The 20,062-nt window shown below is 44.9% G+C and overlaps 1 protein-coding gene across 3 annotated transcripts in view; it reads left to right on the forward strand.

Annotated features, from left to right (window-relative positions):
- Positions 1-20,062, forward strand: part of ADCY8 (adenylate cyclase 8) — a 223,451-nt gene that overhangs the window by 111,229 nt on the left and 92,160 nt on the right. For all 3 annotated transcript variants that reach the window (XM_045812205.2, XM_087864614.1, XM_087864615.1), the window contains exons 6-7: positions 3,785-3,943; positions 9,820-10,090. In XM_045812205.2, the coding sequence (XP_045668161.2) occupies positions 3,785-3,943; positions 9,820-10,090 (430 nt within the window). The remainder of the gene's footprint in view (positions 1-3,784; positions 3,944-9,819; positions 10,091-20,062) is intronic.

The following is a 20,062-nucleotide window of genomic DNA, read 5'->3' on the forward strand; positions in this document are numbered from 1 at the left end:
TTTTTTTTAATAGACAGAGATAGCGTGGGGGGGGCGGTAGGGGGGTTGGGGGGGTTGGGCAAAGGAGAGAGTGAGAGAGAATCTTTTTTTTTTTTTTTTTAGATTTTATTTATTTATTTGACAGAGAGAGGGAACAGAAGCAGGGGGAGTGGGAGAGGAAGAAGCAGGCTCCTAGCGGAGGAGCCTGATGTGGGGCTCGATCCCAGATCGCTGGGATCACGCCCTGAGCCGAAGGCAGACGCTTAACGACTGCGCCACCCAGGCACCCTGTGAGAGAGAATCTTAAGCAGGCTCCACACTCGGGGGATCTCACAACCCCGAGATCACGATCTGAGCCGAAATCAAGAGTCAGACCCTTAACCGACTGAAGTTGGTCTTTTTATTCATCCATTCATTTAACAGTAGAGAGAGTCTGATTTACAGATCAATGATGGCTGCTAGATTATGCTTCTTATCATTCCTCCAGCACCTTCTACAGATTGATTAATTGGCATAAAAAAGAACCATTTGAAGCATTGAAATCCAAAGAAAAATTCTCAGGGTTTTCATGTTTTACCATATACCAAGCACTCTCCTCTTTCATGGTTCAAATAAAAGAAACAGCATCTTCAATTTTTTTTGCGGGTTGCTTGTTGTGTTATTGGTCCCCAGCTTGACATACAGCTGCAAAAACTAGTAATAATTAAGTGCATTCTTTACTCAAAAGAAATCTTAGATGGAAGCCGGCCATGAGAAACAGATGAGATCAAAGCTGCCTTATTTGAAGGGGAAACATGCAGCAGGTTCAAAGACACCTGTGTGGCTCCCTGGGACTCTTAGAAGCATCCTGGGACAACACGGAGCCATAGAGCAAGAAAGCCTTTGAGCTTTGTCCATTCATTCAGTAAACACCTTTGAGCACTGACTACACTTACGCGCTCAGCGCTATGCGAAGGTCTGGACGTGCGGAAATACGGATAGGACCCCCTGCCCTCCGGAGGCTCAGAGTTTGTGGGGAGGAAAGAGAAGAGCACACATAGTTAGAGGGCAAATGATCTCTAGTCCTGTTCTCTTTATTTGTGGCTGATAAGACACTGCAAAGCATCCCTGGGGCTGTGCCTGGGACGAAGGGAACAAAGCTTGTAACGCAGAGCAGAATTCCTTCATTTTAGCTTCAAGGATGCTCACAAGGCCCTCCCCTCGAGAGCTGATCCTGAAACACGTGTGTGTTTGCGGTTGTGGGTGACCATCAGGTCAGTAAATTATTCACTGCTTTGCCACTGTTCATTCCTATCTTTCATTTAAGGCAGATCCCAGACATAACAAAAAGAAAGGGGAAAAAAACGGTGCCATAAGGAAATTTTGTCTTATTATGATTTTTGTTTTGCAGAAGAAAATAAAAAATTTAAATGCCTTTTCATTAAGAGGTTCCAATGCATTCCCTGTGTCGCGTTAATTACCTAATGGCATGAACACAGTGTGCTGTTCAGGAGTCCCTCACAATTAGTTGGCAAAGCATTTTAACATCCATTACGTCCTTCGGGGCTCGCAAAGGCTCTGTGAGTGAAGCAATCTGCTAGAGCTTTCTTTTATGGCTCTTGAAACTCAGGGTCAGACCAAGCTATTTGCCCAGGATCGCATGCCACAGACAGGACTTTTGTTGCAAAGAGGGTGAGGGGTAAAGACACCACAGCCCAGGTTGGTCCTAGAATCCTGCTTACCGGCGATGTGACCACAAGGACATCCTTTTCCTTCCTGGCTGCAAGGCCTTCATAGGTGATGAGCAGCCAAGTCATCCTTAGAATGTGCCAGACATGTTCTCAACTCTACATTCGTCTGTTCACTTAATCCTGACAGTGCTGTTGTTATTCCCATTTTATAGACGGAAGCTAAGTAATTTGTCTAAGGTCATATAGCTAGGAAGTGGCAGAGGAAGATGTCAACTCGGGTAGTCTGGTGCTAGAGTCCTGAGTGAGCCCTACGCGGTGGGGGTAATGAGAAGAAGGTAGATTGGGCCTGATGATTGTACCAGTCAGCATGGTCCTGGTTATGTGGAAGTAACAAACATCCTCCCAATTCTCTGTGGCTTAAAACAGCAGAAATTAATTTTTCACTCCCGTTTCCTGTCCCCAGGGTAGGGTTGGGGGGAGTGGCAAGGTGCCACCATACATCATCCTCATTCAAGAATCCCAGTTTCGAAGTCTCTTCCAAGTGTCCTTGAGTGACAATTGACAGAGAAGGAAAGGGAAAAAAGATTGTGTGATTGTTCAGGCTCTTAAAGCTTCTGCCCAGAAACGAATCATACATGTCACTCCTGTTCACATTTTGTTGGCCAAAAACAACATGAAATATACAGGAAAGTGCAATCCTGCCACGTGCTTGGTATTGTCGTACTTGACGCAGCTGGCCGACAGCACGGACGACCTCTCCTGGCGACCTGCCCCACAGACGCTCACTGGGTGACTGTGTCGGAGCTGAAATGCTCCTCTCAACTGCTAGAGGCTGTTCCTCCTCTTGCCTTGGTCAAGTTTTCCAGTTGGCTTCTATTCGCTTCCTTGGGGGGGTGAAGGGTACTATATAATTTTAAGGTAAAAGTTAAAGTTAAAACATTGGCCCAGAAACTGGAATCTTCCTCAGGGACGAGAATTGTTTCTTTAGCCACAGACTTTGTCCCATTCCTGCCTTCCTAGTATCTGATTTATTTCAATATCTCTATATTTGCAACCCACTGTGATTTTAATTTCTTATTTAAATAACTTTGTATTATCTTACCACTTGTGAGGAACAGTGAAGACAAAAATTCGGTTTTGTACATGGAATCACTCATTCATTTATTCTTTCAAATAAAGGCCGGGGGGAGGGGTCATGTTTTTAAGCCCAACAATTGGCAAGGCGTGAATCCCCATGCATGGTTTCAAGAGTCGAGTGTATCATATTCTACCATTTGAATTTCTTTCTGCGAAACAGCATCATTTAACTCAAACTAAAATTGTTTGAACTGCTCTGAAAGTGAAGACGGGATGTGGGTGCCTACAGAAACCTTCTGATAGTAGAAGTCCTTTCTTTTCTCAAGAAGCTTCGTCCATGCTTACAGTCTGGCATGGACCCTGTGAGGTCAATGAGGGCAACCCATATATCAAATTTGGGTAAAGATTATTAAAAAAGCTATACGTGGATTAATATTTTCTTCCTGCGTGCCAGTGGGCGAACACGTTCAGCCCTGGGATGCTAGCACTCCGCTCCGGAGTCCACTGCTCTTGGGGTAAGAGGTCAGGAAAGAATCTTCAATGAGGGAGTGAGGGAGTGATGTCACATTTGTGTTTGTGGTAGCCTGACAGAGCATGGGCTGGAGGAAGGTCAGGCTGGGGCAGGGACCCGGACTGAAGCCTGCTGAACTAGATAGTGTTGGTGGGAGGAACAGAGAGAAGGAAACAGAGTGAAAATGAAAACACTTGGGTTGGAAATGGAGTATGCCACGGATGGCAGAGTCTCTAGTGGATCCCAGGCTTACACACTAGTGGGCAGAGAACGATGTTGATGCCATTCTCTGAGACAGGTTGTAGAGTATGAGCAGCTTTGGGAAGGGTGATAAGGACACTTAAAAGTTAAGATAGAAGAGTAGGAGGGCTCAGGAGCAAGAAATTCCTTCCCATTACCAGAAAAATCTAAGAAGGCTTCATGGAAGAGGTGGTGTATGATCGGGCAGAAGTTGAACTTATGGAGTTGGGAAGAACGGGGCTGCCGCCAAGGCTGAGAGTGCCCGCTCTGGCCTCATGCATGTGTCTCCATTCACCTGTGTCAACAGGTATGTGAGGTCGAGGACGAAGCATGATGTGGACATGCGGATCGGAATCCACTCTGGCTCAGTGCTATGTGGCGTGTTGGGCCTGCGGAAGTGGCAGTTTGATGTCTGGTCTTGGGATGTGGACATTGCAAACAAACTCGAATCTGGAGGAATCCCCGGGTAAGTCAAAAAAAAGCCCTCTTCTTGTTTAACCCTTGTCATTTGCTCACTTTGCGACGGTTGGTTTCTTGTGTGCAGAATTCAGAGGTATCCATTTAAGAAGCGGTTGTTTGGGAGGAAATAGGACACTAAAACGTCGTACAAATATTGGCCTCCAAAGTGTAGTGAAATTTGTCACAGGCAGGGGGGATGGTGGGACAACAGGCAGGTGTTCAGGACCCAGCCCTGCAAAACATTGGTTTTCAGGCTCAACTTCTCATTGGAATCCACAGAGGAACATTTTAAAAAACCATTGGTGTCCAGACCCATGCCAGTTCACATAAAGCAGAATCTGTGAAGAGTCTGTAACTTCTTAAGCAATTCTCGTGGGCAGTCAGGGGTAAGACCTCCTGACCTCCTCTATGACTTGACCTACCTTGAAAACTCAGCTCTCCGAATTGGCTGGCAAGACCAGTGGGTATAGAATCCTCAGTGGTAATAGTGGCCTGGAAGGGTCCACTGAACCCTGAAAAGTAGTAGTAAGATTCTGCTTATGTAGGTTGGGCCTAATAAGATATTAGATACATGTGAACCAGTGAGTGGTACTGATTTCTTGCACATACGCTCTCTCTAACAGATGATAAATAATAGATGAACGATTGGTTGATTGATTGATAGACCACGAGGCAGACAGAAAGCTAAGATAGACAGAGAGCATATGCATATTCCTTTCCCCATGCCTCACCCCCAACACTACCTTTGGAATCACAGAGTTCTTTGGTGTCTACCATCATTCCTTTCTAATTATATTTAATATCAGGTAACATGGTATCATGGGAAATAAACTATAGGATATAGTATCAGAGAAACTAGGATTTCCACTAGGCTCCATGCTAAGCTCTGTTACCTTAGCCAGTCCTAGGAAACACGCATAGCACCTGGCACGTGATTTTAGCACAGACTTGGTTTTTATTGTTACGTCTGCATGATCTCAGGCCAATACTTAACTTCTCTGAGTCTCACTATAAAAAGAGAGATGATAATACTGATACGGTACCTTATGATTTTATGTCCCTTCCCCATGAGGGTTTGTTTTCTCATCTGCCAAATGGGCACGGTCCACCTCACAGATGTTGTCTGAGGCTCCGTCCAGCAGTGGGTGTGATTCACTTTGTAAACCATGCAGTGACGTCTGCGGGCACATGGCCATCCTTTTAAGGGAGCCCTCCCTGTCTTTCATGGTCACCGCTCCTTGCCATGCAGGCTTAGAGCTAAGATAAGCCTAACATGTCACCACTGGCTTTCTTAAATGCTTACAGTCTCTGGGATTTTCCTACAAATAATTACCTGCTGGATTCAAACAAACCAGACAGCTGATCCATTCACGTGCGTGTCTTAAACATGCGGCCACGTGAAGAGTTGCCTATGCTCAGTACAGTCCCTTTGGAAACCACAGAACACAGCTTAGCTGGTGTTGTCGATCACACCAAGAAACCCAGGAGTGACCGAGTTTAAATCTGATGATTTATGTGAATGATGTATTTACTACTTACGAGGTATAGAGGCTGCGGCAAGTTTCTGAATCTCCCTGCCTGGTTTCTTCACTGGAAAGCTGGGCTGAGAATGCCAGCGACCTCAAAAAATTGGCTTCCGATAAGATAGTACTTACAAAGTACTTAGCCTTCCGTACTGTATCCAGGTCTGCTGGGGCATAGGATGTGCCCTTGTGCAGAGATGTGGTAAAACCAGACGTGTTCCCAAATCCTCCATGGCTTGAAATCGTTGGGTTTTATTTGCTTTTCAAATGCCTACTTCCTTTCCCTGTCCATCAAGGTTTGTAGGAATAATCTCAGCTTACTTTTCCTTTCAGTGAGAATTAGCCCCCAGTTCCAAACACGTATTGAGTACGTGCTATGCTCTCCCCGGTCAGCTAACTACCATCAGTATGTTTCATCATGCGATCTACGGCACTCCACGTAGTAAATACAGACATACCTTAGAGATATTGGGGGTTCAGTTCCAGACCCCCCACAATGAAGTGAATATTGCAATAGAATGAGTCAGATGAATATTTTGGTTTTCTAGAGCCTATCGAAGCTATGTTTGCACTGTGGTCTCTTAGTGTGCAGTACCCTATATCTTAAAAAAAGCCCTGTGCGTACCTTAGTTTTTAAGTATTTTATTGGTAAAAAACGCAATCCATCATCTGAGCTTTCAGCAAGTCCTCATCACTGATCACAGATCAGCATCACAAATCGAATAATAATGAAACTGGTTGAAATATTGCAAGAATTACCAAAATGGGACACAGAGACCCGATGTGAGGAGACGCTGTTGGAGAAACCGTGCTGATAAACTTGCTCCGTGCCAGGTCGCCCCAGACCTTCAATTGGCAAAAGATGGACTATCTGCAAAGAGCAGTAAAGCAACGAGCACTGAGAGCAGGTGTACCAGTCTTCGCTTTCTTGTGTTCACGAGGAAACTGAGGCTCAGAGAAATTGCAGATATCACATAAAAATAGCTAATAAGTGCCTCACTACGCATCACTGTTAAATCACTGTATTCTCTAACGTATCCAGCTTGCGCATGGCTGTCCTCTTATTGTGAGTCTCCAGACCCTCTCTGTGTCCCAGAGGCTAGCACGATGCATGGAACAGAAGAAGAGAGAGGCAGGTGTACAATTCCGTGCCATGGTCGTTGGCACCTTGACCCTGAGGTCATGCGGAATTGGATTAAAATCCTTTCTTGGCCAGGGACATCAGCCACGTGGCCCTACACAAGCAGGGATTCTCAAATTTTGGCATGCGTCTGCATCGCCTGAGGGCTTGTGGAACCATAGGTAGCTGGGCCCCACCCTCAGAGCTTTTGATCTGTTTGTCTGGAGAGGATCTAGGAATAGGCCCTTCCTAACAAGGTCCCAGGAGATACTGATGCTGCTGGCCTTTGTACCACACCTTGAGGACCGCTGTTTCTGAGCTTTTATTAAATGAGATAATGCATGTAAAGTCCCTTGTCCTGTGCTCAGGACATATTCACTGTGGTCGTGGCTGTCATCGTGGCCAGATGATACAGCTGTAGGGTCTTGAAAAGACTCTGAAAATGCAAGTCCTTGTCTCAAGCCTGTATCATCATCTGCCTCTGATAGGCCCTCAGGCCAGTTACTTACTCATTGTCCTCGGGCCAAACTCACCATCTGCAAATGGAGGGGAAGAAATGCCTATCCCTGAGAGCGGTTGGGAAGAATGGAAATTATATGAGATGATCCACAGAGCCAAACATCTAGTAATACCTTTGGCTACAAAATAACATTTATGCAAAATAAGTGTCACCCAATTGTTACATCTTATTTACTAGCATGACTGTTATTATTATATCCGGGCATTTGAAATTACCAGAAAATGTTGACCCAACGTTCATATATGAGAATATTGTCTGAGAACAGATTCATTTCTTTAGGGGGAAATGTAATCACCACACTGTCATCTGCAAATGCTTCACTCCCAAGCTCAAGGCACTGGCAAGGATGAGAATGAACATCGGAAGCCCAGTTTCTATCAAAACATTTAAGCGTATGTTGATTAGAACTTCAGAACAATCAGCAATAAATAAAAGTGAGGATGTCTTCCACTGAGGAAAACGTAATATTGATTTAGGATATGCAAATATTATTCTCACTGAGCACTGACAGCAGTATAATAAAATGTAGAATCCAGATAAAATATCAAATAAGGTTGGTATTTAACTTAATTATTTTAAGAGAAAGTCAACCACCGGACTTAACAAAACCCTTCCAAGAGTTTTGTTTTGCCGGGGAGAAAAAGACAGCTTTCCAGTACCCAGCCCTGGGCTTGATCAGAGAAAGAAGACTGGAGCGTCCATTTCATAGAATGTCAATGACTTTCTTATTTCCCTAGGTTAACATGACTGCGTTCCCGTGTGTTAACAAAATTCATTATGAGAATAATTTGCACTTACACACATTCCTCACATTTCTCAAGAAAGCTCAAAACACGATGCGCATGATTTTATTTTTAATATTTTGACTCGCCTTTGAAATCGATGACTGCGTATGATGATACTTGTTTGGAAAACATGGAGAATGTATCTTAAATGATCAGAAATGCATTTTTCGTAGTTTCTGTTTCTTTCTGTGTCCTCTGCAGTGAGTTAGTTATTCTCTGTAAACAGGAGCTTAGCACGATGGGCAAAAAGGGTAACAGGGAAGTAGAGATAGTACTAAAAGTACGATGAATTTGGAAATGCTCCTTTAAAAAATTTTACTGTTTCCTTGGATATCCTTTTTCTTGGATTGCAAAAGCCAAGCAAAATACTAAGCATCTCCCTTATTCATCCATTCATTCATTCAGAGGAGTGGTAAAGTCAGCCTAAGGGAAATGACTTTTGAGTTGAATTAGAGAGTAGGAAATTGTCTTATAGAAAACATGGGGGGAGCATTCTAGGCAGAGAGCGTGGCTTGTTCTGAGTTTCATAGGCATGAAATGGCATCTTGACTTTAAAGAAATGCCAATGGCTTGATTAGCTGGAGAAAGCATAGGGTACAGGGGGGGAACAGTGTCAGAGAATGAGCTTTGAAGTGGTAGAGCCCAGAGAATAAGGACCCAGAGAATAGGGGCTCAGAAGCCTTCTTCAGACCTTAGGTTGTATCTTGTAAGCCTCGAGGAGGCACAGACTAGGCAACAGTAATATGATCACAGTGGCATTTTTGAGAATACTCCTAATATTTTAAGCATGTCCTTTTATAGTACGTATAGTGTACCATGCACACTGTCTTGACTACTTTACAAAAATCATCTTTGAAATACAATGATCGTAAGAGATGGGTCCTTTTATTTTCCCATGTTTATGGTGAGAAAACAGACTTACTGAAAGTTTAAGTACCTTGCCCTAGATCTCTCAGCTAGCAAGTGGTAAAGCTAGGATTTCAATCCAGGCAATCTGGCCAAACAGTCCATGCTCATCATCACCATACTAATCTACTCGGACCACAATACAGCACAATAAGTAGTCTGATTGAGTTAGACAGTTAAGAAGACAGAAAGACTCCTCCTCAAAGGATTTACCCTGAGAAGTTCCCACAGTTCCAGTCTGCTCCTTAAGGCTCTTGATGTCATCTGTTGTTTTGCTAAAACAAAAATGAAAACAACAACTTGGATCATGCGCTGTGAAGCAGTGATGATGTAGGAATGAGTCACTTACCTTGTGAGTGAGCCTAGCCAGCCACCTGCCTATCTGTGTTCACAGCTCTGTTCCCTGCTCCTTGCTATATACACCTTCTAGAAGGAATTGCATCTTAGAATAGTTTTCCTAAAGGACCCTCTCTGCAGCCCTGTGAACCCATAAGACCGCCTTTGTTCTTAAGAGGATTATAGACACGTTGAAGAATCCAAGCACAAATATATGAAAATTAAAATGATGAGAAAAGTCCCAAGACCCTAAGGGAATGGCTGTGGTTACGTGGTGATTTGGACCATAATTGCTCTTGGGTTCAGAAACCTTTATGGAGCTTGTTTTGCCAGTACAATCAACAACACCGAAAAATCACTGATTCTTGAAGGTTGCTGGGATCAGGCTGACAGTCATAAGAAAAGCCAAAAAGAGGTGCTTAGGTATAGGTCAGCAAGGCCGGATTTTGTCAGAGGCTACAGTAGTAGCCCTTGGGGTGAGGTCAGCAATACATTGCTCATTGATTTATGTCTGTCCTTCTGTTTCCTTTTATTCTTTCTGCTTTCTCAGGGGCGCGCGTATATTGTCCTTGAGAACATATCTTCACAGTACCCATGTGTCGCCCTGATGTTGGCTTTGCACAGGACGACAAACAGCGATGGCCTTGTGGGCCACCTCGGGAGTGTTTAATGACCTATGCTTTGTGCACACAGGAGGATTCACATTTCCAAAGCCACGCTGGACTGCCTCAACGGCGACTATAACGTGGAAGAGGGTCATGGTAAAGAGAGAAACGAATTCTTGAGGAAGCATAATATTGAGACCTACTTGATTAAGCAGCCTGAGGAAAGTCTGCTGTCGTTGCCCGAAGACATCGTCAAGGAGTCGGTGAGCTCCTCAGACAGGAGAAACAGTGGGGCGACATTCACAGAAGGATCCTGGAGCCCCGAACTGCCCTTTGATAACATAGTGGGGAAACAGAACGTAAGTCCTGGCTTCCTTCTTCCGGTTAGCCAAGAATGCATGCTCGAGTGCACCCCCAGCCCAGACGCCTCAGAGAAAACCGATTCATCTTTAACTTTCTCTCTGCTGAGCACCATAGTTGCAAATGATTAAACATCTCTCCTCAGGACAGAATTAACCTATGTATGCGATTTTAGGAAATACCAGAAATATCACAGGTTCCCAACACACCTCTCTCTCTCTCTCTCTCTTTTTTTTTTTGACCTAGCTGAAGATAAACGTCATGTGAAAGTGGATTATAATCCCATCCCCCCGCCCCCACCCTGCAAAATCACTCATGTTGGGGAACCTGGTGTGATGAAACTAGCAAGAAAAGTAGAAGATCAAGTCCATGAGAATGCCATTTCTTAGGTAGCTGGCAGGCCAGGAGTTCTGAGTTGCCCTCTGAAATTTAAAATCAGGAGGGCACTGTTGATCTGGGAATATAAAAGCAGCCTGAGTGAGGCCAAGGGTGAGTGTGAGTGCTTTGGGCAAAGTCTGCAACTTCAAAGCTGCCCACATAGTTCTATTCCTATTTAGTGTGGATTTGCATCTTAAATGAGGGATAGGGCTACAGAGTCAGTATGTAGGTATAAATCACCAATAATCAGACTGTTTTAAAAATTTATCTTTTCCAAATACCAGAATCACACTAAATCCAATGAGATACTCAGACTCCGAGATGCGCTGGAGAAGTAAGGCTGATCAGGGAGAGAACCAGAGGGATTCAGAGATGCTCTTGTCCCCCAGCGTGCTTGTGCAGAGCCTGGGCAAAATGACCTGCTCTCCTAGGAGTTTACTTTTTAACCCTTTAGGCCAAGCACAGATAGTCGAATTCATGTAAGTTCATGGTGTAACTCCACCATACTTTTTTAAAGAAACAAAAGAAGCCAATATATAAGACTTAGAAACAGTTTCCAACAGGCTCCCGAGCCAAGCAAAGCTGAAAGCAGTGTGAAGCGTGTCCACAGCTTTATGAGGATATAAATGGGTTAATTGTCCTCATCTATGGACCTGAACTTTTCTCATTAACTTGCAGATAAGACAAATCTATCTGCTTAAGGACATTTAAAATGGAGCAGGTTAAATTGTTGAAAGCCTTCCCTCTTTCTTCTGCATTTGAAAGATGGATGTGGGGTGCCCCAAGGCCAGGTTGGCCTGTTTCTTTCCAGTTCTGTGTGAAGAAGCTGTGGAACAGTCCATGGACCAGATTCCACTGGGGAAGGGCGTAGGTCCAGCTAAGCCCGCATGCCCTGTAAGAGTCTACCTTTAGGTCTTCACTTGTCTTTTGTGAGTGTTTAATTTCCCCCCCAAATTCTATGTCCACACAAGCCATCGCTAAGTTCAGTGTCTACTTCTTTCCATCCTTGGATTGGTCTGCATGGTACAGTTTGCTGTTATATAAAATAATGGTCTTGAACACTTATTGCAGTGAATGCACGGCCAGCCGACAGTGTCATCCCTGCTCCCTCAGCCTGTTGTTAGCTCGAGCCTGAATGCCGGTTACTGAGAGGAGATGTGTGCCTCACGCCAGATACCTCAGTAATTGCATAAATTTATCTCTTGGTTTTCATGTTTCTCTTTTTTCTTTTGATCATCGCATTTGAAAAAAATCCCTATTTAAGCTGATTGTAGAAACTGGGAAAATTCCTCATTGTTCTCACTAGTGTACCTCACCTGGCCACTAATAGTTGAGAACCAAGACGAGACAGGTGGAGAGACTTGGTTTTCTTTCACGATTGAGCCATCTGGTAAAATTGGATAGGAAAAGTGGAAATATTTTCTTTGCTGATTTCCTAAAGATATTTGCTGGTGTCATGAAATCGTTGGGATGACATGTCATTATCAGTCAAAGATTATGAATCTCTGTGTTTAACCATACTGCGCATTTCTTGTGATGCCTGAGTTTTGCCTGGATACGACCCATCTGTGCCATGTTCAGCATGAATAATCTCAATTCATTGTGATGCCGTCAGACCTACAAGCCAGTGAATGTGTATTGATGTTTGTAAATAACCCAGTGGAAATGACCGAATCCATGGAAATGTCCACAAGCTCTCGAGTTTGTACTTAGGCTTAGCTCTAGAAATCAGTGAGTCGTGTGTGTGATTCAGAGACAGGACGTGCACCTAGAAGAGATCAGGGGTGGTCTGGCTGAGCCCGCATTCTGCCAGACCCCCAGTCGGTTCCACAGACAGTCCAGACCATCTGAGTGTTTGCATAACGCAGATAAAACATACTAATGCTTCACTGGGGGTAGTTCCCGGCTAAATTGGCCAGATGTTCTGGTGTCTACTAATTCATAATGTGTGCTTAGAAATAGTGTTAATGACATCAGTGTGCTGAGCCCTAATCTGTGCTGTGTAGACAGCAGATGTCCAGATAGTTACATTCGCATGTATTCATTCATTCGATAAAGATTAATTGAGCATCTATGAAATGCCAAGTACTGCTAGGAATGAAAGAGAAAGGGAGACCGAGGAAAGATACACTTTAGAGGTCAATTCAGTCAGCGGTTTAGATGCATCAGGAAGGTGGGAATTACGGATTTCACTTACTCACTCTGTAGTCCGCAGTTAGAACACGACCTGCTAAATAGAAGGGCTCAGTTACAGTTTGTTGAGTGAGTGAATGAATGAAATGATAGCTATAGGTGGCGAGGGAGAGGAACCAGTCAAGTTTGATGTCCAGGTTTCTGGCTTGAGTGACTGGGTCAATGGTCGATCACTTTGGGTGCCTTGTGAACAATGGATTATAGGGGCAACAATGGATTATCAGACAGACTGCATCTTAGACTTACGATTTACAAGAGGATACCAAAGGGCGAAGCTTTCATGTCGCTGTAAAAAGTATTGTGTGAGGTCGTTGATAATTGTAACTTGATTTTTACGACAAGAAATAGGCCAGGGGAGGTGCAACTGCTCTTTCAGAAGCAAGCCCCCTCTCAGAGCCTGGGGTCTGTCCTCAGATATTTTGACATCCTCAGCCCTGTCCCATCCATCCCTTTCCCATTCACCATGGCATCCCGATCGAGACAATTTGCTAATACTCCTCCAGGCTTTTTAGAAGAATCACCTGGGAAAAAGTACACATGTGCCACTTCATTGTATATATTAGTCATTTCTTTTTTCTTTTTTTTTTAAAGATTTTATTTATTCGACAGAGATAGAGACAGCCAGCGAGAGAGGGAACACAAGCAGGGGGAGTGGGAGAGGAAGAAGCAGGCTCCTAGCGGAGCAGGGAGCCCAATGCAGGGCTCGATCCCAGAACGCCGGGATCACGCCCTGAGCCGAAGGCAGATGCTTAACTGCTGTGCCACCCAGGCGCCCCTATATTAGTCATTTCTACACGGTAGACTGACTTTGGCCATCATTGTTAGCATGAAAATAATGCAGGCCCTGTGAAGATTGAAAACATAGGTAGAATTTCTGAACGAGAATGCGCTTCATTGCTGAGGGTATAGTTAAATAGCCACAGCATTACTAACGCTAACAGCAGTCAAGAGTCTGGGGTCGGGTACCATGTTGGGAGTGTTGTTCCTATCCTTTCCATTTAATTTCCATCCCAACTTTACAGGGTAAGTGTGATGTGCCTGTTTTAGAAATGAGGAAGTTGTGATTCATAGAGATTAATTAATTCCTCAATAGAGATTAATTAATTCCCCAAAGGACATGTAACCGGTAAATAGCAGGACTGCAATTATAACCCAGTTATGTCGGATTCCAAAAGCCACATACTGTCCGTCAGGCCACACTGCCTCTCCTTTTGTGGCCTGAAGGTGGATTCTGGGTGTGTACCTTCTACTTTGTTTCCAGATCCATTGGTCAGTCTCAAGTCAGTGTGTGTGTGTGTGTGTGTGTGTGTGTGTGTGTGTGTATGTGTGCGTGCGTGTGTTTACCCTCTAAAGATGGGCCACCACTGATATTTAGGAATTTTCTGTGAAAGCTCCAGGAAATGACCAGATTTTCCTCCAGCTTGCCTGGACGTACTGCTTAAGGGCATCTTATCCTGTGAGTGTCCTGATGTGACCCCTGTTTGCATCGCAAAGGCGAAGCTAGGCAGCCTGCCATGTCTACCTCGTGATACAATGACAACCCACCACTTGATGTAGTCCCACTTGCATTGGAGAATGTTGAGCCCAGGAGACAAGGAGATGTGGAAGGAGTGGAGCCGGCTGAGCTCGAAGCAGGACAAAAAAACCATAGTGGGTTATTATGTCTTCATCAATCCCAGCTGGGACTTTTCTTAGATCCTGCTCTCTGTGTCCATAGGGAGAAAAGAAAGAATTCTCATGGGATTTCCCTGCTGATCAAAACCCTCACGTTGACCTGATTCTAAAGGTCACAGATTCCTCATACTCAACTGGTTAGTCCTGTAAGCTGTGAGTCTCATGATCTTAGGACAGATCTCTGCAGGACCCAAAATTTGTCCAAATAAGAGTGGATAGGGCCTGAATGGGGACTCCAGAGAACCAAGATGGAGCCCTGATTGCTCCACTTACCACCTTAAGGCCTTGGGCTGCCACTTCCCACCTCTGAGGCCGTTTTCTCATCTGCACTGGGGCAGGTCTGCCTGGAGGACCCCTTCACTTCCTTTCAGCACTGATATTGGCCCATTCCATCTCTCAGCCACGGACACATGCTGGGAGCCCGTGGCTGTACTGGTTAGTTACCCACACTTCAGAATCCCACCTTCCAAAGCCCAGGAAACACATATTCACTAGGAAGTAATGGGGACACCTGCTGCTTACAGCTCTGCCGGTATAGGATGGCAGTTTAGCGTAATTTTCATCCAGTGAACTGTCTTAAAACATCCATATCAAACTCAGCAACAAGTTAAAGCAAAAAAACTGACAAGGTATTTGAGGTAAATCTTACCTAACCAGACAATGCTGTCTACACCTCCCTCAGCACTCCGGATCGGCTGAGTTTTGATTATATGATATAAACACCCAAACGTCATTACAAACATCATCGCACTTTGCCTTCTTTCGGCGTCCTGCTTTCAACATGATCATTATATTCTGTTGAGTAGTATTGATCCCTGGGGTTTGGTTTCTTCACTCCAGTTTCTGCCCCTAAAGGGCAGGGGGCAAAGTGGCCGGTGCTTTTTGTGCATACCAGTGTCCACAAGAACTCCCTAAAATCACGTTCATTTTACCTCTGTCAGCCACCTCATGGTAGCACGTCACTCTCCATCAAGATGTTCGTTGGTTCGCTCATTCAGTCATTCGTTACTCAGCTGCTCGTTGAGTAAAGGGCAGGTGCCAGGCACTGTGCTGGGGGCCGGGGAGAGAGATGAGAGAGGAGGTCCAAGCTCTCAATGACCTCATTGTCCCTCGGATCACTACCAGGCCAGCTCAGTGTGGACTTGCTATCCTTATAGCAGGACAGCACGAGTAAAGGATGGAAAATAGAACCAGGGTAACTGGGGAAGACCTTCCCAAAGAAGTGACTATGAAGCTGAGATCCCCAGACAAGCAGGAGGTAGGCCAAGGGGGAGGGAGCAAGACCCCAGGAGGAAAGGGATGACAAGGCCACCATCCGGGGCTTGAGAAGAAGCACCTGCTTCCTCCCCACCCCACCGCCGAGAACTCTGACCTGAAATTCCCACACCTGAAGATGCCTGAAATACTGGGTGTTGTTTTTAAAGAGGAAGAAGGTGTGTTCTCAGACCTTGCTGCTTCTGTGATAAGCTGCCGAATATCTAATTGTCCATATTCAATCTCGTATGCAGGAAATCACAGGCGGATTTTTCTCCTTCCTCAATGTATTTTTAACCATTTTAACATCAGATTAAGTCTTGATGTTCACTGGATGGGACACCTGCAGGCTTGGGGGGCAGAGAACGTGGAGGACTTTGTCTGTTTCCTGCAGTGCGTCTGCACTTTTCCCGTAACACGGCTTTTTCTGACAACAGATCTCCCCAGGCTCTCCTTAGCCCTGACTCGGAAGACAGCCTCTGAGTTGAGCCAGGGAGAGTCATTAGAGGGGTCTGGTTTTTCACTCTCTTCAGACTGGCAAGTGGATTTGAAGCCTTTGGGGAGCGTTGAGTGGATTAAGTAGGCAATTTGATCCATTAACTTTGACTAATCATCCTTCTTTTCTGTGAAGTTCCAGAGCTAGAGGAAGGTGGGAGAGAGAAAGGTAGAGGTGAGCTCGTGGCTCAGGCGGGATCGCAGGCCTGCAAATGTGCGTTGGTTGACAAGTGTACAACACACGGCCTATGCTTTCCCGATAGTCAATACATGGCTGAAATTTTTCTAAACAAACTGGCTGGACTTGACCTTCACCAGGAATTGACTCGTGGTTCAGGGAGTCACAAAAGTGTGGCCTGACGAACGAGAACCAGTGAATGCATGGTATCTTAAAGAGGAGAAGGATGTATGATATTTTAAATATATGAAGATAGATAGAGAAGGAGCAAAAATCTGGATTTTTTCCCCCCCTGATTCCTTTATATCCTTGAACCAGGATCTGTTTTATTCACCTTGGTGCTAATTGGCCAGTGACTGGGATAAGATTCCTCAGTGTAAAATGTCTTCATTGAGTTACGTCGGATTTTTTCATCTTTTTGCCACCAAGGATAGTTTTTATTATTTTGACCCAGTGCAAGGCATATATATGAAGGTTTTTCTTTCCACACAAAATTGTGTTTGATGTGAATGAGCTTGCATTCCGGCTTTTTAAAGCGATTGGGTACCATGTGACATAGCCCATCACCCAGGCTGAGGCTCTGCCCAGGGAGACGTGGGTTGCCACTGTCGGGTCATTTCATTCCAGCCCAGGGCAGACACTTGACATTTCTGGTAGCCTCGACAGCCTCATGTTGCTATTCATGCATGTACTTATTTTGACTTCATTTTGGGTCCAAAAGGTGTTGCCCTGCCTGGTACTTTCTTGGGTTTTGATGGGACTTTTTGAAGGGTTTTCTCACATCTCCAGGTCCCAAACTACTGTTGTGAATTTTGCGTTAGGAACCTCTAGGAGGTACCATTGTGTTTTTCCTACTCTGCGACATTTTTAGTCCCCAAAAGGATCTCCCGCCATGACACATAAGGGTTTTGCAGACATCGTATGTGGCATCACCCACTCAGGACTCGTATCTCAAAGTGACGAATTCAGAAACAAACATTGGCAATAGTAATAGCCCAGAAAAGCTAAATTAATGAGACAATTCCAGCAGAAAAGTGTATGGCAGAGGAGTTAAGAGGAAGTAGAAGACACAAAGTCCCCAAGACGTAACACGACCTGAGTAGCTTCTATTCCGGGTTCTGTCCTGCCATATCTGATGAGAAGTAAGAGAGGCTGGGTTCTTAAAGGTCAATAATTGGTAGTTCCATTGGAACCAAATTAAGGAAGACATCAATAACTAGATTTAATTAACAAATGGCAGAAAAGAGCCTGAAAAAAAAAAACCTTAGACAGATAGACTCTTAAAAACACCAAGCATGAGTCATTTATCAGCAACTCACATTTATAATACTGATTTCCTATTCCTGAATAAAAAGAGTTACCTCAGAACTTTACAAAAGATACACGTTTTGGTAATGCTTATATCTCAATTCTCTTCAGGTTCTAAGAACACACAGACACTCCACCCACAGACATGACCCACCCCCCACACACTTCCATTTTCCCCTGTGGCATGGACATTTCTGAAAAATCTACATCTTAGATGTTCACACACACACACACACACACAGCCGACTAACTTAGGTCTTGATATGTTTGTTGATTCATTTCCTGAGCTGAAAGTATCCATTTTGCTAACCCCAGAGGTCACTGGGTCGGTGGGTAGGGGTTACCTCTCCAGCCGCAGCCTAGTTGACATTTTGGTCCAGTTATTCCAGCGTTACAAGTCCTTTGATCCGCGCCTGCCCTGTGGCCCTATACACAAACCATTAAGGTGTCTGTCTTCCCAACTCATGAGTCATGTCCTGAGCAGGAATCCTCCCTCCCTCCCTGGGCGCACCCCATCCCTCTCACTCATGTCACCCTGACCCTGAGAGGAGGTTGGTGCCGGGGTTTACGTATGTATTCCACACAGCACAATGGATGTGATATTTTGAAAGCTAACACTTCGATGGGCAGCTTGCCTCAAATCATGTGGCTTCAACGTGGCCACATCTGAGTGGTTGGGCCACGTTCTGTGTCAGCCAGTTCTAGAGACGCGTAGAGCCTCTTTCTGATTAAAAATGGCCCAAATGTATAGCGATTCAAGCACAATCGTTCCAATCCTGAGATGAGCATCTTTCTGAGAAACTCGAAGGATAATCAGAGTAGGAGATCCTGAATTAGTAGAGGACCGGCTGGACAGAGCCAGACAAGCTTCTCAGGCAGGACAGAATCGGTGTCAGACACCACTTGTCCTGGGTTAACGTGGCTCTGAGGTCTTAGGCCAGAGCTTGGGAACAAAATCTGGGATGCTGGCGATTGCGTCTGTGGGCGCTGAACCCCCTTATCCAGAGAGCTCTGCCCCATGACCTGGATTTGGGGTTGGCCTGGAAGTTCAGCCACAGCTGACCATTTGCCCACACCTCATCCAAAGAGAACCAAAACCAGTGAGTGTCCAAGACCATGAGCCTCCAGTAGGATGAACTGAGGCAAGGAGCAAAGCATTAAATGTCAGGCAAAGCACACTGGGAGGAGAGCTTAGCATGCCTGAGATCTAAACCCCCAAATGAAGAAACTGTCTTAATGATCTGGCTTATCCATTTTAGTTGAACCATCAAGAGTGAGGCTGCGGGCTTTGTATACGTAGCAAATTCTAGAAAATTATTCTTGTAGGATCTACCAGAAGCAAGGGTACCTCCCACATCATTGTTTTATTCTCTTAATCATAAATTTCAGGACACAAAGTGACAAAGGCCAATGAAAGAATTTCATAAACTTCAGTTCCTTATCAAATGGAACGTCCAGACAATATTTGCAAACTTTCAGTTCGGCCTAAAGCTGGAAAGCAATGATTGTCCAGAAAGTCTAGGCCCCAGACTCATGTCTCAGTGCTCATGACTGAGGTTTGGGAACCAAGTTACACTTGGTTGTTGGAATCCAGCATAGGCTGGCTGGAAAGTTCTGGATTATTATTTCAGCAAACAGAGTTCTGTCCCCTTGTTATTTCATTTCTTGGAGCAGAAGCTAGGAGCTTATGAAAATTAATGAAACCTCTTCTCATAGTGATACCACATAGACCTCTCCTGCAAGAAGATCTCACTGGCCATTGTTTGGCTTTGTTTGGAAGACAGAGTATGGTGGCATAAATATCCAAAACATAAAAGAGAAGTGAAGTGGTAGCCCTAACTAAAGCGCCATCAGACACGTAATCTGAATGAGAACCTTCATTTTCTCTTAGCACAGACGGGAAAAGCTGTGGCAATCTTGACTAACACACCTTGCTTATGGAAGATGGTCCAGTTCGCTAGCACGAACATTCCTGTAAGAAGGAAGTGTTAGCAGTGGGTTCCAGGAAGCCCCATAGGGATATTTTCCCAAGGGCCCCCCAACACAGTACTTACCCAGATGCCACTTCTCTAAGTGGCCCCCTTACCAGGAAAACGTTATGTACCACACCCAAGGAAATCTCTGCTCCCCTGTCCTTAGATTGGAGGGGGGGAAATTGTGTCTTTTTCAAACGCAACAACAAACGTTACCCCTGAGGCCCTGAACGCAAATCATCCTGGATTAGATCACCTCAAAGCTTTCCTAAGAAGTGAGCTTTCTTAAGGAGAACAACAACAAAAACACACACAAAAAACTTTCCTTCTTAAAAACGGTAGGCGCTTTCTCTTCTGGGGGTGGAACTGGGGTTTTAACAAACAGAGAAGAAACAGAGCTCTAATGTGTGCGGCTCGGTGCTTCCTCAGGCGACCTGTTGGTGCCTGGCCGTTTCTCCTCACGTTTGCCTGGTTGTAGGACCCGGGAAGTGGGGTCGGAACTCAGTGAGGCCGAAACC

This window comes from Ursus americanus, chromosome 9, assembly GCF_024610735.1.
Source record: "Ursus americanus isolate L20-20 chromosome 9, mUrsAme1.1.p, whole genome shotgun sequence".
Lineage (NCBI taxonomy): Eukaryota > Metazoa > Chordata > Mammalia > Carnivora > Ursidae > Ursus > Ursus americanus.